Consider the following 24,550-nt stretch of genomic DNA (forward strand, 5'->3'; position numbering starts at 1 on the left):
TATTTTTTTTTTCGCCTCTTCATTTTCTTCGATGCGCACATTTTTTGTTAGAGCGGCAGAGAGAGAGAGAGAGAGAGAGAGAGAGAGAGAGAGAGAGAGAGAGAGAGAGAGTCGTCATCGTCGTCGTCTTGGTTGTTATGGAAGACTCGATGACGGAGGAGAAAAGATGATCACCATTTCCTTTCTCTCTCTCTCTCTCTCTCTCTGATCAACCATCAAGCGGATTCTGATTTCCATGGGCACATTTCAGAGCTTCCGCAAAGCTTATGGCGCTCTCAAGGATTCTACCAAGGTCGGCCTCGCCAAGGTCAACAGCGAATACAAGGTTAACTCTCTTCTAATTGAGATTCAATGAATGAATGAATGATTTCTTTACATGTTCGATTATCTGATTTCTGCTTTTCTCTTTTGTTTGAAGGATTTGGATATCGCCATTGTCAAGGCTACCAATCACGTTGAATGTCCGCCTAAAGAACGTCATGTTCGAAGTCAGTTTTCTTTGTTCCAAACACCTGATTGTTGTATTTCTGATTCTGGATTTGGTGTTGGTGTTCGTGATGTGAATTTGTTTTCGATTCTTATCTGTTTGTTGGTATTTCCGATTAGAAGTCTGAATGGTGAAATTTGGTTCGAAAATGCTTATTTGGTATCCTTATTGGTAGAAATATTTTCGGCGACATCGGTGATGAGGCCTCGGGCGGATGTGGCGTACTGCATTCATGCATTGGCGAAGAGATTGTCGAAGACGCGGAGTTGGATCGTAAAATTCTCTACCATTTTTCATTTCAATTGTATATTCCCATTAATGCGTTGTATGTTCTCTTTTTTCTAGGGTTGTGTTTGGCACTATTGTAATGAGAGACAGGACACTAGAGATCGAATTTGATATCCTATTTTGCTAAGTTATGATGCAATATGTCAAATTTCGTAAATAAGAAAATGCGCAAAAGCCAAAACATCTATGCAATCAATGGATGCACCAGAATATTGAAACCCCCAAAATTTAGGGTGTTTCTCTGTTGTTTCTGGCAGGTAGCCTTGAAGACATTGATAGTTGTACATAGGACATTGAGAGAGGGTGATCCAACCTTCAGGGAAGAACTTCTCAGCTATTCACACAGAGGACACATTCTCCAAATATCAAATTTCAAAGATGAATCAAGTCCTCTTGGTACAATGCTTCTCTTTAGTTTCTATGAATTTAACCAGTATGCTGATGAGGAGGCCTTTTATGATACTTGTTTCAAAATATTTCATTGTGAAGCTTGGGATTGTTCGGCATGGGTAAGGACGTATGCCCTTTATCTAGAAGAGCGACTTGAATGTTACAGAATCTTGAAGTATGATATTGAATCGGAACGTCTAACGAAAACGTCTCCAGGAGCGGCAAAGGTTTGTAATGTCAAAATGAAAACACTAAGTCGGATGGAAATTGGTAATTCCTTCGTAATTAAGAAATCCCTTCTTTAACAGGTACATAGTAGGACACGCTTGCTGAACTGTGATGAGCTACTGGAGCAGCTACCCGCACTGCAGCAGCTTCTCTACCGCCTAAAGGGATGTCAGGTAATAGCTGTTAAAAGGGTCTCTTTTTTATACTTACAAAAAGGCTATTGCTATTAATTCTGTGGATTGTGGACCCTTTTATTTTGCAGCCAGAAGGAGGAGCTTACAGTAATTATCTTATCCAGTATGCCCTGGCTCTGGTAAGTAACTATGTTATCTTACAATTATGGACCCGGCATTGGGCTCCACAACAAAATTTTCAGGTCCTGGACTAGGAATTTAAAAATTAGTTCAAGTTTTGGTTGTTTACTTCTAACCATAAAGCTTTAAGAAATTCAGAGGATTGCACCATCATAGATGTAGAAGAATTCTAAGTTTGTTTTTAACCAGCAAATGATGTGGGGTTCAACACTCAAAAATTAGTTCAACCTCTTACACTGGTTTAATTGTCTACTGTCCCGAAGGTTTAATTGTCTTGATGAGCTATTAAGAACCTAGATAAGGTTTGATTTTTACAATCTAGGAGAGAATTACAGCCCAGTACAACTGTATTTTATTCAGTTTTGCATTCGTGCTTATCTCATATCATGAAAACATATGAGAAGGTAAAATTTCATTCTCAACCTTTTTCCAAGAAAGTGATCAAGAATCATATCAATTGTTTTCCCTATCATTTCCCATTATCTATCTATTAGAGAAAAGAACGTCAAATATGTTACTCATTCTGTATTTTTCATACTCTTGTCTTTTATTTTATGAAGGTACTCAAAGAGAGCTTTAAAATATATTGTGCGATAAACGACGGAATAATAAATCTTGTGGACATGGTAATGTATCTGCTCCAATTTACTACTATTTTTTTACTAATGCACTATTGCGATTTTGTTTGTTCGTTATAACAGTTATGTTTGACTTCTTACAGTTCTTTGATATGCCAAGGCATGATGCAGTTAAAGCTCTCAATATATACAAAAGAGCCAGCAACCAGGTTATTTTCCCTCTAATATTTTCACCTTCTGCTGTATATGAAAACATGGACTATTGAACAGATAAAATATTGCAGTTGAAACTTGAAATATAGTACAATAAAGTTAACTCTTTCAAGTTTTCTTGTTCATAGGCTGAAAATCTTTCGGAATTTTACGAATATTGTAAAGGATTGGAACTTGCTAGAACATTTCAGTTTCCCACATTGAAGCAGGTTCTTTTTTCTTTATCTCTAGATCCAAAAAGGGTAAATTTTACCCAGTTAAAAGAGAGGGAGAATATAATCCCAAATCTTAGAAATGTTCCTTACACTATTAATTTTATGCAATCAACAGCCACCTCCATCATTTCTTTCAACAATGGAAGAATATATAAGAGAAGCACCACAGACAGGTTCTGTTCATAAGAGACTGGTGAGAAAAACTTTCCAACTCCCCAAGTTTTTATCTTGACTTTATATGTATATATTTGTATGCATGTGATTTGTTGGTTTGTCTTCCGTGTACAAATATTGTTCCTATATGTGTATCTCCAACTTCATAATAGCACATACTTAGACGTATGTCTGTATCTTTGTGATGCAGAGTTTAGATCCTTATGCCATGCTGAAAACTAAAGAGATTTGCTTTTCTAGGCAGGCTTTGAAGCATAGAATGTAGTGGTCGTGATTGCACAAAACATAAGTGAAACAAATAACCAAACTGCAAATTATTAAGACCAATATCCTAATGCTACTGCACTGCTTAATTAACCAAGTCTCCATTGCTAAATCCCTTTGTTCATGGCTATCCTTGCATCTTAAATTTTTGCCATCTTTTCTGGCTTATCCTCTATTGATGACTCTACATTTTTGTAAAGTTTTTCTTTGCTTTACAATGACAGAGCATATCTTTTCATGGATTAAAGTACTAAGTATAATATTCCAATTCTTCTCTCATATTTAAAATATTGATGCATATCAACAAACTACATTTCCCTTCGTAGTTGTTCCAAAAAAAGAAAAAAACTTTTGTGAAGTTGATACTTCACAATATTTTTTTGTTAAGATTGCATCAATATGTTATTTCTATCAGGATATGAGTTTTGATTGAACATGGGATTCTATAGCTTGCATTTGGCCTAAAGTAGCACAGAAGTTACAGTCATGTTCTGATTATAAGACTGAACAGCGAGCTAGGATCTCCAGTTTGGCAGTTTCCAAGAAAATATATATAATGTGGACCAATAGGCCCTACATTAGCATCTTGAATTTTATTAACTTCTTCCCGTAAATCCTCTTTTCGGTTTCATTTTCTGATCTGCCAATTCCACGTCTGTTAAGGGTTTTCAAAGAAAGTAAAATCCAACCATATTATGCCATGTCGTAATTCTTAGATGAATTAAAATGTTGGATTTTCTGGAGAATATTTGTACTTCTTGGGGTTTATGTCATTCTAATACAACCTGACGGACCTCTGTAAATGATCAGATTCTGGTGCGTGAGTGTACTGTATAAGTGTTTCAGTTTGCTCTATGGTCTTAGTTATTGTCATTTTTTGAGATAGGAATACCAAGAGGTGAAGCAATTGACTCAGGAACCGGAGAGTCCCGAAGAACCTGCCGAAATTGAAAAGGAGGTTGAAAATGTTGAGGACAACGAACCAGTGGTTGAGGACACAGAGGAAGAAGAATCCCAACAGAATGAAGAGGAGGAGGTCGCTGAATCTCCACCTCTAATTGCGACCGACGACAAAAGTGATCTTCTGGTAAGAATTGTCAAATAAAGCATTTTCTTGACAGCCTCAACCGTCTCTCCTGGTTCATAGAGTGATAATTTCCCATGCAGGGTCTGAGTGAAATAAACCCTAAAGCTGCAGAAATAGAGAAAAATAATGCTTTAGCTCTCGCTATAACTACAGATGGTACGTCGGTTGCCATCTGATTCACAAATTTCTTGCTTATTTTTCGTCGGGAGTTTAAAATTTAGAGCTGAAATTCAAATCTTTTCCAATTTTTGCAATTATAGAGGCTGTCTCCAGTCGTTAATTACGGTCCATTTATCTTCTGAAGTTTTTAAAATTCTGCAGGGAATAATCCACCTTCTTCAAATCGTTCTTTGAGTGACATTGACAGTAGTGGTTGGGAGCTAGAGCTTGTAAGCACACCAAGCAATGATGCTGGTCCAACGGTCGATAGCAGACTGGTTTTTATCCTTCCCATTCACTTTTCTGATTCATTATTTTCCATCCTCGTTTTTTTAACTCTTCAATAATGGAATGCGATATTATACGCCGTTTTCATCAAAGCTGTGCCTAGTATGATTATAGCCCATTTCAAATCAAACGGCTTTGGATGAATAGCTGTTCGTCGTTTTCTTTATTTTAGTCTGGTCATGAGATTTCATCTGGTATCAAAAAATAGGTTGAAGTCATTTCAAAATGTTAATTTTGGTTCATTTTGAACTCTATACTTTTTCAAAAGGTCTATTTTAGTCCGTGTACATAAGTGATTATTTTGGTCCCTTAAAAATGAAATAAAAATGAAAACGAAAGGACTAAAATGTTCTATATTTAACCCAAAAAATCAGCATGTCAGTCTTTTTATGAATGCACTTGCGTACAAGACTTATGTGAACTTTTGTTTTAAGTTTATAAACTAGTTGAAAGGCAGATGAGATGAGGAATTGGCTGCACAATAAGGTTTATTGTATTACAATTTTCATGTAATGAGATAGATAAGTATGCCTTCTGGATCAGGCTGGTGGTTTTGACAAGTTATTACTTGATAGCTTGTATGAAGATGAGCATGCCAGAAGCCATCTTCAGCTGCAGAATGCTGGATATGGACCATATGGCGAAACGTCGGTGCAGAATCCATTCGAACACTTCGATCCGTTTTCACTGTCAAGCAGCATAGCGCCTCCCCCGTGCGTGCAAATGGCAATGATGGCTCAGCAACAACAAATGCTTTTCCAGCAACAGCAGCAGGAATCATTACAAACAGACGCCTTCCCTCAGCAGCAACAGCAGCAGCAGCAGGAGCAGCAACTAGATTCAAATGACTCCGGGACGATGGTACCTTATGAGCAACAAGAAATGCAACAATTTGGTCCTTTTAATCCATTTGGAGACCCTTTTCTTTCCTTTCCTCAAACTTCGACACCGCGGGGGGAAAATCATAATCTAATCTAGATTTTTTTCTTTTCCTTTTTAATTGGCTTCAACTTCTGTAATTTCTTTTTTCTCTTCCTTTTTATAATTTTTTCATAGGCTATTACATGTTCACTGTGAAGTTGTCAAGTTTATTATGTGTAACTAATTAAATAATGGAAGGTGTAATTTGGTTTTGNCTAATCCATTTGGAGACCCTTTTGTTTCCTTTCCTCAAACTTCGACACCGCGGGGGGGAAATCATAATCTAATCTAGATTTTTTCTTTTCCTTTTTAATTGGCTTCAACTTCTGTAATTTCTTTTTTCTCTTCCTTTTTATAATTTTTTCATAGGCTATTACATGTTCACTGTGAAGTTGTCAAGTTTATTATGTGTAACTAATTAAATAATGGAAGGTGTAATTTGGTTTTGGGAATATGAGTTCTATATACATACATGTATAGATATATATACACATTTTTGAACAGCTGCTCCATCTGTAAGTTTCATTTCTATCCAATCTTTTTTCTCTTCTGCCCTCACCCTTTTGAATTTGATCTTTGTTGTCACTAATGCATCGGTGGATACTGCCTGTGCAGAAGGCTGGCGGGACAGCGATTGTGCGGCACTTGTTCTAATCAAGCGAACAAGTTAGCCATGAGAAATTTGAACGTTGTGGACAATGTCAGCATATGTTTAGGCCTCGAGTCACATTGCGAGAAAAGATTTAGAAANCGCCGGTGGAACAGTGATTGTGCGGCACTTGTTCTAATCAAGCGAACAAGTTAGCTATGAGAAATTTGGACGTTGTGGACAATGTCAGCGTATGTTTAGGCCTCGAGTCACATTGCGAGAAAAGATTTAGAAAACGTGAGCAAGAGAATACATTTGAAAACGATTTGAAGAATTAAATATAAGCAAATAAAGAAATACCCCGGCATAAATAGAATATAACTGAGAGAAGGAATAAGTGACAACTAGTCATATTTGTGAAAGGTCATACACCCCCTATTGACCCAACGTGAAAAATGGTAAAGACTTATCTAGGATGAAAGCATGTAAAGGGATTTGGAACGAGCATGCATCCATGGACAACACGTCCTAGACAAGTAAAATCGAGACATCTGCTATGCGGCTATAGGCAACACGCCTTGGACAAGCATAACCGTGACACTAAGCTCTAAAGAGATATCTCAAACAAGGGTTTGAGTATCACTTTTAACATTATTATTATTCCTTACTTTTGTGGTTTACTTATATATAAAGTTCCAAGTGCACCATCTTTCAACAATCTTCCTCTAGTTTTGGGACGGAAGGAATTTATTTGAACGATATACACCACGTATGGAACCAAAACGAACCATTCCANCGTGACACTAAGCTCTAAAGAGATATCTCAAACAAGGGTTTTAGTATCACTTTTAACATTATTATTATTCCTTACTTTTGTGGTTTACTTATATATAAAGTTCCAAGTGCACCATCTTTCAACAATCTTCCTCTAGTTTTGGGACGGAAGGAATTTATTTGAACGATATACACCACGTATGGAACCAAAACGAACCATTCCAATTTAAAAAAACCTTAAAAGAGGGAGGAGATCTCAAATAAGGATCTACCACTAATAATATATTTGAACAAACCTTTTCATTTACAATATACTCACATAAATTCACGTTTGAATGGTACTCTTAAAATTAGGGACGGTGAGAACTAGGAATATAATCTTGTCTCTAGCCTCATTTATTTTATAAGGAAAAACGTTCTCATTCTTCATCTAGATGGAAAATTCCCTCTCAGTCTCGAGTAGATCCATACGAGTTAGGTGACATCTCTATGTTTAATGGGAGGCACCGACTAAATAAATCGATTGTATTAATAAAAACCAATAATAGGAGAGAGAAAGTAGACTTAAAAGAGTAGAGAGAGAAAATATTTTTGTTAAAAGAGAAAGACATTCAAATTCCAAATTAATATTCATGAAATTGTTTGGTAAGGTTATTATTGTTTTTTTTTTCTTTCTAGTTTTAATTTGTAAGGAAAGAAAATAAATATGTTTTTGGATTATTACCATTGTTTTGATCATTAATTAAAAAAAATTAAACAAGGAAGAACCAAACCTCAAAGTTTTCAAAATAATTCAATTTAAAAAAAAAGAAAAAAAAATTGAAAAGGGTTTAAAGTGGATGTCCCAATAGAATTAATAATGTAAAAGATGGAGCCAAAAAGTGTCCATAATATTAAAATAAATAAGGCCCCCACATCCGACATTTTAGATCATGACAGGTTTAAGGTTTGATTTCATCATTAATATTTTCTTTCTTCATCTCTATTAATCAATAATTGTGTTGTTAGGATCGCTTAATTGTGTTAGTTTCGTTAAGATTGCTCAACAACACACACTCTGTAACGACCCAGATCCCCCGCTAGCAGATATTGTCCTCTTTGGGCTTTCCCTTTCGGGTTTGTTCTCCTCCCCAACCAATGTGGGACATCACAATCCACCTCGAAGGTTTCCACACCCTTAATAAATGGTGGTTTGTTCTCCTCCCCAACTAATGTGGGACATCACAATCCACCCCCCTTCGGGGTCCAACGTCCTCGCTGGCACTCTTTTCTTCCTCCAATCGATGTGGGACCACCCCCAAATCCACCCCCTTTGGGGCCAGCGTCCTTACTGGCACATCGCCTCGTGTCTACCCTCCTTCGGGGAACAGCGAGAAGGCTGGCACATCGTCCGGTGTCTGGCTCTGATACCATTTGCAACGACCCAGATCCACCACTAGCAGATATTGTCTTCTTTGGGCTTTCCCTTTCGAGCTTCCCCTCAAAGCTTTAAAACGCGTCTGCTAGGGGAAGGTTTCCACACCCTTCTAAATGGTGGTTTGTTCTCCTCCCCAACCAATGTGGGACATCACACTCGATCTAGATGAACACAAAAAACATGATAGAAAAAATGCAAGAAGAATATTGGCTAAAAATTTATATGGATGACTTCAGGTATGTACAATAACAGAGAATACAGAGAGTACATTTTCAAAGTGATGCGGATATATATATACTTCAACTTACTATATATACATTTACCAGATATAACTATCTACTATATATAACTATCTACCATATATATATAACGGTTGACTAACCTATATATAACGGTTGACTAACCTATAAATAAGCTTATCAGGCTTCATAACTTAACCGGTTTTTTATTCATTTTTGTCACAAGAAGAGAGGAAGAGCATCTTAGAAATTAAAGAAATGAAATTAAAAAGCCATATGCATAAAAACCTTGGATAAGGAATAATCTCATGGTATCGCACGACGTGGAGTTGTAAAGCTGACGAAAATTTTCGATATAGTACATTTTATCGTCAATCACGAAATTTAAAAAGTTGATTTTTACCTATAATCTTACGTTCTTAGGGTTTTTGGTTATTTAATATGGTAACAAAGTAAGAAAGTACTGTGTTCGAATTTCTATTACGACATTTTCTCTTTTTTCTTCAAAAAAAAAAAAAAAATGATTGACTGCTTATTTGGCTCGTTACGTATCGACTTCAGCCTCATAGTTTTAAAACGTGTCGGCTAGGATTGATTCATTCTCTTCTCCAACTGATGTAGGATCTCACAAGAAGTGATAACAGAAACTGGGTGGGACATAACGCATGCTCATGCTGCTAAAAACAAATGGGAAGAAGGGAATGTGTATCAGATCATAGTATACGTGTCCATACATAACATCTTAGGGAAGTAACCCAACCTATTAACATACAACATGCCTGAGATCCCATATTTTAAATCATGGCACAGAGTTATGAATGTACATTATCCTTCCATACTTATCATGCATGAATTCCCGATAAGATATATATGCATAAGTATGACATATCATGGTTCATTAAGTGTTTCATAAGACATAACATGATCATAGTATCACCAACATATACTGAAAGTACATACATCACAAACCGTTCATAAGCATAACATATCACAAGTAGTAACATGTAAATAAGCCGTAAGTTATGTAATTATATAAAATACAATTCGTTCAACCTAGCTCAAATGGTGCTCTAAAAGTAAACTCACCCTAAGCAGAGATCATTAGTTTAGTCTAGCTCATCGAGGTCTAATTCCTAAGTTGAGGTTTGATTAGTGGTTTGGGTCTCAAACAAATGTTCGTTAGGAGGTTCAATTCTAAAACTCAAATTATAAACGTTGAATCGAGTTAATTTTTTTTCTTTATTATTATTTGAGTTGGGTGAATTTTTGACCATTTTTTTTTAGTTGGACATGAAAATAATATTACAATTGAGATTTACCTTACCTACTTTTATGTTAATGATGTGTTGTGACTGGTAAATGTTTAATATTAAAATTTTATGAGATTTTAGTTATTAATGTAATATATACGGTAGATACTTTGATTTTTTTTTAATACAATTAAAAAAGAACAACTTGACAACCTAACTAAAAAAAACTCTATTCGGGTTACTTGAGTCATCGACCCAATCGACTTAAACTATCGAGTTGATCCAAAAATATTTTCCAACCCAACCGAAAAATAATATTTGGGTACAAATTTAATTAACTTTTTTTTAAAAAAATTATTAATTCCAATTAAAAGAAGGAATAATAATAATAATAAAAAATAAAAAAACAGGTATAGTGGCTGAATGCATGTGTTGTCTTCCGGTGTGGGACAATAATTAAAAATGATCTTTTAACACTCAAAACAAAACAAAAGAGTGAGCTTTTTGTTTCCACTTCAACCACATCAAATATGAAATAAATAAATATATAAAACAAAATAAAAAAAAAAGTTCATTTTTAATTATAAAAATTATCCAAACAGCATAATTAATCAAATAAAGTTTCCCCTTTTTAATTATGGAGGGTTTTATTTAAAATACAAAAAATCTAGTGTTTAACGGTATTTCAAAAAAATTTCAAAAAAATTAAATATATTTTTAAATAAAAGTATTTATTTATTTATTTTTAAAGGTAATATTTAAAAGTTTAAAGATTTATTGAAAATTTGAAATAAAATTAATGGTTCTATATTTGAGTTATGATGAGTTATTAAATAATTTAATGGAAATGCATATTAAATATTCTTAAAAAGTATAATTAATTAAACAATTGTATCCAAATATTAGAAAGTATAATTAATTTTTTTAAATGAAGTTAATGATACGTTTTAAGTTGGAGGATAATTTAACCAAATTTTTTGGAAAATAAAAAATGAAGCTCATTTATGTAAACATAAAGTAAAAGCAACATAATTAGAATTTAATAATTAGAAGACATTAACAAATAATTGGCGTGGACGCAATTAGATTCCCGGAATTTGCTATTATTTTATTTTTTTTTCCAACTCTTTGACCATGAATTTAGTAGAATTTTAATACAGATTATTATTTTTTAAATAACAAAAAAAAAAAAAATTCAATTTGGTTAATAAATTATTTGAATAAATTGAGTAAATAAAGGGTTTAGGGTTGTAAATTAGAAAAAGAACACGTGAATAAGAGGATGTGTACAAAATAGAGGTCTTTCTATTGGTTGAGGTCAATTAATGACTTGGACGACAAGCCACGTCTCTGCCACGTCTCTGCCACGTCTCTGCCACGTCCGCAATGGATAATTCTTCCCACACTACTGCTTTCATGTTCCACAAATATTAAACCACGTCCACCGACCACCACCAATTTTATTTTATTTATTTATTCTTTTTTTTGCTCTTTTTAAGATTAATATATGGTTATATTATTATTTTGGATTTTAATTTCTAAAACATTTTTAAATTGATGACACCCAGCTAAAATTATTAATTTTTCGCTACAAATTTAATTAATAAAATTATTTACATTTAATATTTGAAGAATATATTATTTATATGAATATATTTAATTTATAGTATATTTTTATTTTATTCTCAATATTTAATTAGTTTATATTTTTCTTATTTGTATGTATTTGTTGCTAGCTTGTATCATATTTAAAGCTTATAAATATTAATGAGAACATATCTTCAATCCCAATGACGAAGCCATTATTTACCTTTCTAAAAATTGAATACTAGATTGAGCATGCACGTATTGAATATCTTGTTATGAAACACATTCACAAAAAGCTTTTTATTTTTTTTTGATGTCGAGCTATTTTTCCTTAATATCTCCCTTGCACTTAGAAATGTTCATCTACTCGTAGGTGGAATATCCCTAGTTAGACGAGGGATGAGAGAGGGCGTGAGAATTTTTTTTTTTCTCGTTAGCTAAATGGAAACAGGAACGGAGAATATATCCTCATCTCATCTCCCTCCAAATTCCCACCCTTCTCACTATATATTGGAAAAATAAAAACAAGTTTCACGGATCCCAGCAAATTACATACCGAATTCATGTTCAATTCTCACAAAAATATATGAGAAATTTTAGAAATGAGCAAGACGGATAAAGTTTAAAAATAGTCTCGAGCTAAATATAATTTTTAAATTAAGTTTGGAATTAGTAGGTAGTAGTAAAAGTGATCACGTTCAGTTCAGTATATATAAATAAATAAATAAATAAATAAATAAATAAATAAATAAATAATTGTGTGATGACAAATGTCCTATTTTGTTGGGCTAGAAAAGTATGGGCAGCCTTTCCCTCTCTTATCCTCTCTCTTTCTTTCTATCCCTAATGATTTGGTTGTGAAGAATATTCTCTTTTTGTTCTTTCTTCCATTTTTACCCTCCGCCACCCTATTTCTTTCCCATTATGTCCCTACCTCAACCCCTTTTATTTTCTTCTTTCCTAATTTTTAATTTTAATGCTTAAATTATCCAAATTAAGCATTTACTTTGAAAAAATTAAATAATTTCTTAGGTAAAAATGATTAAAGCTCGTAACATTGGAATGACGGATTATCCATTAAACTAAGCTCGAGTTAACGTGAATGATTAAAGTCTTTGGTGGAGGTAGAAGAATCCAAAATTAGGTTAAATATTTAAATAAAGAAATTTAATTAGGAGAATATAAGAAATTAAATAAAGGAAAAAAAAATTGTCTAAAAATTACTAATAGAGAGAGAAATAACAGATGAAGACAGCTCACCTGACCCTAAACCAAGCTCCCCAAAAGCCCTATCAGCGCCATTACAACAAAATTCATTCTTTTTTCTTTTTTTTCCCCCCCCTTTCTTCTCTCAACAAACAAAATTGTTCTTCCCCTTTTCTTCTTAACGCCAAAAATTTGATAACCCAGATGATGGAATTCTGGATAATCACTCAATCCTGCAGTTTTCTCCCATTTCATTCATAGTCTTAGAGGTAAGTTTCTCATTCCTTTTGATTTTACATGTTTTTTTTTTTTAATCCCTTCAATTTCTCTTGATCTTTGGTGGGTTTTGATTTTTCCTTGATCTTCGTATCTTTCCTGATTCTTCCGTTGCAGAATTCTAGCACCCTCTTAATTGCTCTGTTTGTTGTGTGGGGTTTTATGTGATTTCGTTGACATTTCTGGTTTTGCTTGTTTTTTTTTATTTCATTTTCGTCTGTAGATTCAGAACGCGGAGGATTCGGTTCGAGAAAATCGAGTTGAAATCTATGGAGCCTTCTGAAATCGTCGCGGCATTGTCCGAATCGACGTCGGCGACGTCCTCTTCGTGCTCTGGCTCTCTTTGTCATCGGAATTCTGAGGATAAGCGCCGGTTTGGCGATCTTAGAGGTGTACGATGGCGCATAAATCTTGGGGTTTTGCCGTCTTCTTCTCTAGCTTCTATTGATGATCTTCGTCGCGTTACAGCCGATTCGAGAAGAAGGTTTGTTTTGCCGGAGTTCACGTTTTTTCTCCTAATTTGTTTCTTCGATTGACGGCTATATTGCTGCGATTCCTTTTCCATTTACTCAATCTGGTTTAGGTATTAGCGATTCTGCAATCGGGAGCTTACATTTTATAATGGATTCCGTTCTGCGTGAATGTTCTTCCTTGATTTCTAACTTTTTTTGCGCTGTTCATCATTTCCTGAGATGATAATCGGTGCAGGCTATCTAGATTTCCCTTGGTTTTTGTTCTTTTGGATTTTGTTTTCTAAGTTCCCAAATTAATTTCTTTTGCAATGTTGAGCTTATAGTTTCATACAGAGCATCGATTGTTTTTGTTGCAGAATGCAATGATTTAGACGACTGTTTATCAACAATGATGATATGTTTCTTTTTAAGAATCAATATAATATGAACAATTCCATATCTGATTTCTTTTCCACTTTTTAATTCAAAATTAAATCATCATATGTTACCTTTTCCTTTATTTCTTTCTTTCAGATATGCAATCTTGAGAAGACGCCACCTTGTTGATCCACACATTTCCAAGGATGGAAGCAATTCTCCTGATATTGCAATGGATAATCCTCTATCACAAAACCCAGGTAAATTTACGCCGCCGCCTCTTCCATGTCGAATCTAGTTTCGAATGGTACTAAATCTTAATGCCTTAGGTATTACTCGTGAAATATGCCGTTTTCTTTAGCTCAAGTGCGAACATGGCGATACTGATTCATTTAATTGTTGGATGAGTTCATTTAAGTAACAATATTTGCTTGTAATTGCTACCATCCTGTACTGCAGATAGCATGTGGGGCCGCTTCTTTCGGAGCGCTGAGCTGGAGAAAATGGTTGACCAGGATTTATCGCGTTTATATCCAGAACACGGAAGCTACTTCCAGACGCCTGGATGTCAAGGCTTGCTTAGAAGAATTTTATTGTTATGGTGCCTTCAGCATCCACAATTTGGCTATAGACAAGGTAATTCAACACTTTGTTAATTAAATTTTGCAAGTAAAGGATCCTAAAGATTTTCGAGCTCTCGAACCAATGATTTAATTTATCTTTTATGTAATGATATTGGGAGAGAAGCTATTTAGAACAATTTCTCCTATTATGATATTTAATGATGATGAGTTTTATTTAAAAGATTAGCAATTACTAATGAAATATAATGCTCTATTTTTCTTAAATTTTGAGTGCGAGAATTATTTAAATGGTATGATAAACGTTGTTGACCGTTCTCCATGTTAGCAAGGGATATTATAAAGCCCTTTTGTCTAAATGTATCGTGCGACCTCCTACAAGTGTGAGTCTAAGGACCGTGGAGAAACCGTCACATAATTTGCTACTGTTCTTGTGTTCTAATCACAGTAGTTAGTTGAATAATGACCGGAACTATTCTTTGTTGTGGTTAGATGCCAACTTATAACCTTGTATAGTCTTTGCCATTCCCAGCCCTTGAAGGTTCACGTGTCGATGTTTATGATAAAAATGTGCTTGAGAGTTTATCTACTTAATCTGCAATACGTGCAGTTTTCTCAGCTTATAATTTGATTAACGTCTTGCTGTTATATTTCTAAGCTATACTCCCGTGTTCTGTACCTGTAGGAATGCACGAACTTTTGGCTCCTTTGTTATATGTTCTTCATGTTGATGTGGAGAGGCTATCTCAAGTGAGAAAGCTTTATGAAGACCAATTTGCTGACAAGTTTGATGGACTCTCATTTCAAGATGGTAGTTTGAAATATAATTTTGATTTCAAAAACCGTCTGGATCCAACCGAAAATGAGTCTGGAGTTGATGGAAATGTGGAAAATGTGAAAACTCTTTCGGAGTTAGATCCCGAAATACAAACCATTATATTGTTGACTGATGCGTACGGAGCTGAAGGGGAACTGGGCATTGTCCTTTCCGAGAGATTTATTGAACATGATGCATATTCGATGTTTGATGCATTGATGAGTGGAGCCCATGGGGCAGTTGCAATGGCCGACTTTTTCTCTCCGACGCCTGCAGGTGGTTCCCTTTCAGGACTGCCTCCTGTAATCGAAGCGTCTGCTGCTTTATACCACTTGCTGTCACATGTTGATTCATCCCTACATGCTCACCTTGTTGAACTCGGTGTAGAACCACAGTACTTCTCTCTCCGCTGGTTAAGGGTTTTATTTGGTCGTGAATTTTCTCTTGAAGATCTCTTGACTATTTGGGACGAAATATTTGCATCGGATAATAGTAAATTTGACAGAAGTGATGAACCTGAGACGAGCTCGAGCTTCGGCTTCCTGAGTTCATCTCGTGGTGCATTTATTGCTGCTATAGCTGTTTCTATGTTACTTTATCTGCGATCGTCTTTACTTGCCACAGAAAATGCAACTTTATGTCTCCAGAGATTGTTGAACTTCCCCAAGAATGTGGATTTGAAAAAACTGATAGAGAAGGCAAAATCTTTGCAGACTTTAGCAAGGCAGTCTAATATCTCATCTACACCCCTCTTGTCTGGAGCTTATCACCATCACAGTAAGTCTATGGTTGCTCGAGGTAATGGCCATTCATCTGGTTCCGTGTCACCAAAAACTCCGTTAAATCACGTTCCCGAGAGTTACTGGGAGGAAAAGTGGAGAAGGGAACAAGAAGCTAAACAAAATGGCTCAAGAAATCAGAATGTAGCCCAAAAGAAAGGATGGTCAGAGAAAGTGAGGTCCCTGTATCGGACGGAATCTGACCCATCTCCAGCGAAGCTGGCTGGTGGGAAGAAGAACGCGAAATCCTCTGTTAGGCGAAGGTTACTGGAAGATTTATCGCGCGAACTAGGTGCAGAGGAAGACATTGAAAAATGTGGGAACGATGAAGTCCTTGACAGCAAGGATGATCTCTCGGTCGAAGGCGAGGTGGATGGACAAGATGGCTGCGAGAAGTACATGGAAAATGCTGAAGACAAGAGATGTGGCAGTGAAGAAAACTCTTCAATATTCTCAGACCCAACAAGTTCCTTCGGTGGAGTAAATGACACCGAGCATGACATAAATGACTCGAGCCGAAGCAGCGTCGCGTCGAATTTGTCCTCGGATGAAAATGATGATCAGTCTCGGTCTGTCGTGGAAGGCCCGCCTCTTCCATATCCTGGTCAGCTCGAGATCATCCCTGAAAAACCTGGGTGCACCAATGATTCTGAGGCCAATGCAGCAGTAGGGACAAAAGATAGAAAACTAGTAGGAAAATTTCCATGGTTTTGGAAGTTTGGCAGAAATGCTGCTGCTGAGGGGAAAGCTGACAGTGAGGCTTCCAAATCGACAGCAGCTGAGAGTAATCCGATAAAAGCTGACGGTGCTTGTAGTACTTCTGTTAGCAGCAAAGGAGACGGTGTTGATCAACACGTAATGGGGACTCTCAAGAATCTCGGTCAATCTATGCTCGATCACATACAGGTAATATTCCCAAAACTCTTAATGATTGAGAGATATGATTCCATTCTTACAATTTGTGACAATCTGGTTGGTCGACAGGTTATCGAAACCGTGTTTCAGCAAGAATGCGGTCAGGTAGGACCGTTGGAGAATTTGTCGAAGAATCCTTTAGTTGGGAAAGGGCAAGTAACAGCCATGGCAGCTCTGAAGGAGCTTCGGAAAATCAGCAACCTCTTATCTGAGATGTAAGCCAGTTCTATTTTTTTTCTACTTTTATATGTATATACATTTTGTAATTATATTTTTTAGTGGCATAATAAAATCGAGTTTATGTATTACTACTACTACTACTACTATTCCTGCTGCTGCTACTGCTTTGAACATGTCGTCGAGTTAATATCTAAACCGTGGTCGCAGTGACATGAATACGCACTTCTTCTACGAAGAAGGCATTAAGCTTGGTAGAATAATTGGAATTGGATGTGAAAGTTTGATGCAGAAACTTTGAAAGTTCTTGCAAGATGGCTTCAAAACTTTGTCGTTGAAGACAAGCTGTGATTGTTTTTAGTGATGTTTGCAGGGTGAGAATGATAACAAGTTCATGATATGAGTGAAGAACTAACTTCATAATGAGCAAAACAATCTTTTAAAATGTTGTTTGAGATATATTAATTAAAGCCCATTTCTTTTAGTTCGACTATCATGGAGTGGGAGATCGAACCATCGACATTTGAGCTCATCACTGGTGCATTATCTACTAAGCTGAGCTCGGAAAAGTATTATATGTGAGCTATCCATTCAGTCTATGTACTTCAATCTATAAAAATCATGACATGTTTTCAAGTTTTTTAAACGACTTGTTTGTAACAAATTCATACCTTCGAGAAAAAAATTAAAAATAAGGTCTTTACTACATGCATGATATGTTTATTACGTGCAAAAAAAATTTTTTATTAAAAGTATTTCATAAACAATTTACGGAATCATACACTAATGGCCAGAAGAACAATATGAATGCATTTACCCGAACTTCTGTCTCATTGTCGTTACCACAACGTCGTCATTTGTACATCCGTACAAGGATGTCTTATTTTTGCCTAAAAAGTAAGAGTAATACATGCATGTTTGAGTTAATACATGCATGTTTGAGTATGTTAAAAAATATTTTATAAGTAACCATTATTTTTTGAAATTGACATGAACGTGATAGATAATCTTTATGGTACTACTCTTATAAAAAGTATAAATTTTCGAAAATTTATGTTTCTGAATGAGACTTTATATCCAATTTATAAAGTAAATTCCCTTTCGTTCAAAACTCACTAAAAGTTTCAAAATCTTTTGGTCTTCCTTCGATCTTAAATGTCGAACAACTGTAGCTCGAACGACAAATTGGATTAAAGGCAGGATAAAGTAGTCAATACCAAATTATTTCACAATGTGATATGTGATTGAGTTTTATTGAATCGACGACATGTGCTCCCAAAAGGCGGACAAAAGAGTTGATCGAGACATCACATAAGTGATATATATAAAAGGAATGAAATCAAAATTTCATACTCGTTAGAAAAGAAGAAGATCCATGAGACAATTGCCTCTATTTATACGAAATTTTTTCAATTAAACAAAAAAAAAAAAAAACAAAATTACGAGAACGTATGTCCAAAGTAAATAATATCATATCATTACAGATGTGGGGAACATCTAATTCTCATTCACAACATTTTCAACAGTAATTTAACTGTTTAATGAAAAGAAAAATTACCCGAAACGCCTTTTCTTTTATTTACTTTACAAGCTTTTGATTCGTTCAAAACGCTCATAAACCCTAAAAGTTGTAATCTTTTACCAACTTTTTCCATCACATCACCATGGGTGAATTTTGAAAAATGGCTTTTGAAAAATTTGTAGGAACCCACAAATATTATATCGGTCTTTTATTTTCTTTTTTTGTAATTAAAAACAAAGATTGGGCCCTAAGCTCTTCATTTTGTAACTTTATTATATAATTTTGTCATTTTAATGGTAAAAAAAAAAAAAAAAAAAAAAAAAAANGTACTTTTAAGATATTTACGAAAATTAAGAATATTTAACGTTTGAAACGATTATTAGTGATGCTTATGACTCGTGAATATTTGATATTTATGGGATTTTAGTTATTAATATAACATATATTATGGAAATTAAATAAAAAATTATTAAAAAAAAAAAACAACCTAACAATCCAATTCAACTCGAAAATAGAGGGTTAGGTTGAGTTGGATTATGAATTCTATTTTGATGGCTCGGGTCACCAACTTTGAACTGAAAGATTTCTCCAATCTGTGTACACTCCAACATAAAAATTGACTGTTTTTGACCCCGTTTAGCTTGATTTTCAACCTAGTTCATCAAAGGTTAGTTTTTATCCTATTTTAGCGTGATTTAATTGGGTTTTCTTTGATTTTAAGTTGATTCAAAAGGATTTTAGGTGAAATATATCGACTCTAAGTATGCTAAGAGAGTTGATGGAGGAATTCGAATCCCGTTAGATTAAGTCTAAGCTATAGTTTGCTCAACAAAAGTACTCAACTATTTTAAACAATTATTGTGGTAAGTGATCCTGTTGTATACTTGGTCTGATGATTCCTTGAGGTATATTATGTCATGTGTTTTTCAAATATGAACCACAATCTATTCCAACTACGGTTTTTAATTATATATGTGCTTTCTAAGTGACTGATTTTTAATTATATGAGTCACTCATTACTGGGTCAAAGTGTGGTCGGACCCATAATCCACAGATCCCAAGATCAAAACTTTACTCAACACCATTGCCTTTTTGTGACATTACACAAAGTAAAAGGTAAAGGAGAAGTCCTTTTCCTTTTATCTAATTTTTTTATAATTATTAAGACTTTGAATTCTTATACCTAATAATACACTTTTTTATTCATTATTATTGTATTACTAATAATCAATTAGTTGTAATGAAGTTGGTCCAATAGTAAATACATTATTATTTTTTTATTTGGGTTTCATCAATTTAATTATGTATTATCATGTTTTTAAATCATTTTGGATTGACTTTCTTAATAGTTTTAGTTTTTTTTTTTTTTTTTTTTTTTTTTTTTTTTTTTTTTTTTTTTTTTTTNTTAAAATTAAGAGGAATAATCAAAACCAAGTATTTTTTTAAATCTAAAATAAAATAATTTTTTTTTTTTTTTGAAAGATAATAAAATTAGCATAATTAATGTGTTAAAAATGATATAAAAAAATAAAAAAATATTGAAGATGGTGACATATTCTATAAATATGGGGTTGGAAAATGAAAGGTGAGGAGAAGGGTTTTGGAGGTATAAGCATGTGCTCCCATTTAAGATGGGACAAATTGGATAATTCACATCACAAATAATGCTTTTTTTTTTTTTCTTTTATTATTATTATTATTTGGTTTTTCTAATTTTGGAGGAACTCGAGAGTAACTTGTTTCTAATGAGTTCACGTTTTTTTTACATGATTTACGAGACGCATTGGGTTGTTCATCAAATCCTAATAGGGATGTTCATCGAATTCGAGAATCTGACTCAATCCGAATCATAAAAATTGGGTTGGGTTAGCTTTTTTGGAACCGAATTTAGGTTAACCCAAATTGAATTGATCCCATATAAAAAAAAAAAAGGTGCAAATTTCTGTTTTAGGGTTGTTAGACGAACACGACTCTCCATAATAGTATGATATTGTCCACTTTGAGCATAAGCCCTCATGATTTTACTCTGGGCTTTTTCAAAAGGTCTCATCCCAATAGGGAGTATTTGTTGATTATAAACTCATGATCATTCCCTAAATTAGCCGATGTGGGACTTTCATTATCCAACAAGGGTTATTTTATTTATTTATTATTTTTTTTTTTTTGCACACTACACCTCTGCTCACACGCTATCACCAATGCCCACGTCACACTACCTCTCATAGCCACAACATCGCATGTCCATGTATGTCGCACTGCCCCTCCTTACAAATGCACGCCATCATGTCACTCGCTCGCCATAGGTTGTGTTAAATGATTATGTACTGCTTTAATACGTAAAACAAAATTTAACGGAGATAAAAGAACAAAAATTTAATGGATAAAGTTTGACATTTAAATGGATGAAATTGAAATTTTAGAGTGAAATTTATAATTAGAAATAAAATAAGGAAATCGGAAGGCAATGATAAAGTCACAGGCCGTGATCCCGTGATTGGCGAAGGATTGTACGGACAGCGACCCATTATTTACTCTTATTCTAATAATTGCATCCAAATTAAACTGTTCACAGATCGCAACTAATTTTACACATTTCTCAATAAACTTCTAATATTTTTTTAAAATCTAATTTCAGTAAAAATAAATAAATATTAAATTAATTTGTATTATATTCGTTTTTAAAAATACAAAAGAATCAAAAGAAATATAATTTTATCTTTACAGTGTAGGCATGTGATATGTTTCAATTTTATTAATATTTTGGTTAAACTATCAATTTTGATTTTTTTGTATTTAATTTTAGCAATATTTAAATTTAATTTTTTTACATTTTCCATTAATTTTATAAAAAATACACTTTATTTTTCCTTTTAAAATAAATTTACAGAAATTATTATTATTATTTTACCATTAAACTTTTAAAGTAAAAATTTTCAATTTCTAAAAACATAATTAAAACATAGAAAACTAATAATTTAACCATTTAAAAATATGATTAAAGCTTGAAATCAAGTGATAAGTAACAAAAATATGGGAGAGTGAAATGACAAATTTGACCTCGAAAGGAAAAAAAAAAAAAAGGACAATGAAATATAGAGCCCATAATACTGTCTCATTCTGTCGTTTATTTAATTTCTATGGCCATAATGCTCCACGCGGTCGGAATCCAAAGCACATTATTGCAATTATTTTATTTATTTTTCTCATAATTGACCCTTCAAAAAAAATTTGTCAACATACCTGATTGGTTGAAAAAAAATAAATAAATAAATTATTCACGTATCGAAAACGAATCCTTTTCATCACACCCCATCACGTCATTGCCTTTACGTGAAAAATGGTTTGAAAATGATGAGTAAGTAAGTAATCGCTGATCGAGTTAGATATGCATAAACACACAAAATATGAGAACGTAAATCAACAGACCAAAATCAAAACCCTGCTCCCAATGAGATACTAGAGATAAAAAATTGGTTCACCTGTATGGTAACCTTGGAGCATATGGAAACAAAATTGAGAGGAAAATGAATTTACAACCATCGATATATCAGTGACAAGAGACGAGGAATATGAGTGATGGACGACGAACATAATAGTGATCAAGCGTCACATAACGATTATAATAAACCAACTACAAATAGAAACACAACGCATTAGAGTTGTGACGTTGAATAAGCGAGCCAAAAAATAAACTGACGCTAAATGCAGCTTTGTCGTGAACAAAATGGGAGTCAAAACCGATGTTGTAATTAAAATTTGACGACAAAATTTTATTAAACTATTTAAAAAACGTTAAAAAAATTATGTAGTCTCGGTCTAGAATTATATTTTCTAGAAGCAATGGTTTAATTTGTTTTTTTTTTTTAAATTAATGTAAAATTTTAAAGAAAATAAAAATAGAAATAGAAAGAACTGATATAATTTTTGTTTTTTTTAATCCTTTCCCTTTCAATATCCCTATTATTGCAAAATTCAAGGCAATAAATGCAACAATCCACGTGAGAGTATATCGGGATAAGATACAATATAAATTATTATAAATTTATAATATATTATAAAGAAATTATTTAAAAATTTAATTAATTAATTATTTATTATTATTTTGTATCTTCCAAAAACTTTATAAACAAATACTTTATGAATTCGAGTATAGACAAAACATTAGATACCTATTTGATTGCATGAATAAATCAAGACTACGACTTAAAATAATTAAAAGTCATTATTTATATCAATAAGGTGTATCTTCGAACAATAACTCAATCATAAAAGCTCTAGAATTAAACATTTTTTATTTTGAATAAATTTATATCGGATGAAAGGTCAATTTAGTAATTTACTTTAGGAGGGAGAAATGGTCCAAATTACCCTTGGCCTTTTCCTCTTTATAACATTCTTTTCAAACATAGTCATATTTACTCTTACTTTTTTACTGTTATTTTTTATTCTCATTCTCTTTTCCTTTTTTAACTTTTTACTATGCTATTTGAATGTCTATCTATTTAAATGAAATGGAAANCATAATTAATTTATTACCCATTTAACTTTTAGTGTATAAAAAATATATAAAAAATTATTATTTACAGTTTAAATCATTAAAATGTTTTTGTATTTTACCAAATAAAAAATTTAAAAAAAGAATCAGAAAAAGTACATCGACTTGAATCCTAGCCTACTTGTTTCTTTTTTAGATATGTTCGGTTTGGATTTAGATGCTGACGTGAAATCCAAGAGATAAAAATTATCTTTGAACGTTCTATTTAATAAGAACCTAATTAATCAACTCCATGGCGAATAGTGATGGAGATGTGTTGCGACCTTCTCTTATCCATCAACCCGAACTATTAGGTGATTGCAGAAAACTTATCTAACACAATATTGTTGATGTATTCACAAAACATAAATTTGAATTACAACGAACAACGTAACGTGTCTAAAGGCGGAATCAAGCTCGAAAGGAATAATGTTAAAATACCCGTTTGATTCTTATATTTTGAGTTTCATTTTATTTTAATTCTTATTCTTAATTTTTTTTTAAAGGAAAATAGTAAAATAATAATAATAATATGAAGACTTTGATCACCTCTCTCGATGACCTTGGTGGCTCGTTACTTGAACACGCAGCTTCAGCCCACAACCCAATAGTTCACGATTCGTATTGAGTGCACGCAAACCCTTTCAGTCCTCAAATGCAACCCGCGACCCAATGACCCGACTCGGAGTCCAGACCTCGACTCGAGTGATGACCTACACTCCTCATCACTGCACGTGCCACACATGTGTCCTGCTTCCAGTTGTGACTCATTTAAACTCAATTGGTGGCTCATCTCGGCTCGACTTGGCAACTCGATACCTTTTTTATATCGTTTTAGGGAATGAAATGAAACCTGCTTCCCATGTTAAGTTTCATCTCGGCACGTGCCACACTCGTGAATGAAATGAAATACTATTATATGATGTCTTCCCATGGATACATGCATTGAGATACTTTCCTGTTATGTTATGTTATGTTAGTACGGATGCATACCTTCGATATATATGTTCACCATGATATCATGCAGACCTTTCATTTTCGGTGGTATACGGCGATGCATTAATGCATTGTGCTTGACCAAGCTAGGCCCAAAGGGTATATATACGAGTTTGCTTGGTGGGTCTATGTGCGCGTGTGTGAGCCGTGTGTAGGGAAGTACCACACAATCAACCTTACCCAAAAGTGAAAAGAAGCTAAGATCATGTTACGATTTTAATAGATAAGTTTCATCATTATACGTGTGTGATTGTATTACTAACCACAACAGTAAAATGAGAGTGAATGCTCGAATGACAGTGTAGGTAAAACACAGTTGCCAGAATGACGGTGAATGTGGAATGACCATTAAAGGACAATTCCGTAATTTCATCACAATTGTCGGACACTTTTGGCGCCAATCTCTCTCTGTATTTCTTCAGAAAATGAGGAGAGGTAAAGAAAAAGAAAAGAAA

The 24,550-nt window shown here is 33.8% G+C and overlaps 2 protein-coding genes across 4 annotated transcripts; both read left to right on the forward strand.

The window, feature by feature from the left end:
* On the forward strand, positions 1-5,685 carry LOC111805843 (putative clathrin assembly protein At5g57200). Its single transcript, XM_023691092.1, has 15 exons — positions 1-325; positions 419-488; positions 663-760; positions 1,033-1,171; positions 1,265-1,392; positions 1,474-1,566; positions 1,656-1,706; positions 2,268-2,333; positions 2,429-2,494; positions 2,627-2,707; positions 2,829-2,906; positions 4,038-4,238; positions 4,319-4,394; positions 4,560-4,675; positions 5,229-5,685. Exons 1-15 carry the CDS (start codon positions 236-238, stop codon positions 5,661-5,663), a joined length of 1,788 nt encoding a protein of 595 aa, XP_023546860.1. The 5' UTR covers positions 1-235; the 3' UTR covers positions 5,664-5,685.
* Positions 5,686-12,750: 7,065 nt separating this feature from the next.
* On the forward strand, positions 12,751-17,749 carry LOC111805358 (TBC1 domain family member 5-like). 3 transcript variants are annotated; one of them, XR_002816661.1, is made up of 8 exons: positions 12,751-12,937; positions 13,168-13,428; positions 13,931-14,034; positions 14,234-14,410; positions 15,041-16,857; positions 16,936-17,081; positions 17,254-17,417; positions 17,529-17,749. XR_002816661.1 is itself a non-coding variant. In XM_023690411.1 (7 exons), exons 2-7 carry the CDS (start codon positions 13,214-13,216, stop codon positions 17,623-17,625), a joined length of 2,556 nt encoding a protein of 851 aa, XP_023546179.1. In that variant the 5' UTR covers positions 12,751-12,937; positions 13,168-13,213; the 3' UTR covers positions 17,626-17,749. The 3 variants fall into 3 exon arrangements, 2 of the variants coding, with proteins under 2 accessions (XP_023546179.1, XP_023546180.1); XM_023690411.1 differs by lacking the exon at positions 17,254-17,417; XM_023690412.1 differs by lacking the exons at positions 17,254-17,417; positions 17,529-17,749 and having other exon boundaries at positions 12,752-12,937; positions 16,936-17,180.
* The last annotated feature ends 6,801 nt before the right edge of the window (positions 17,750-24,550 follow it).

Source organism: Cucurbita pepo, chromosome LG11, assembly GCF_002806865.2.
Source record: "Cucurbita pepo subsp. pepo cultivar mu-cu-16 chromosome LG11, ASM280686v2, whole genome shotgun sequence".
Classification (NCBI taxonomy): domain Eukaryota; kingdom Viridiplantae; phylum Streptophyta; class Magnoliopsida; order Cucurbitales; family Cucurbitaceae; genus Cucurbita; species Cucurbita pepo.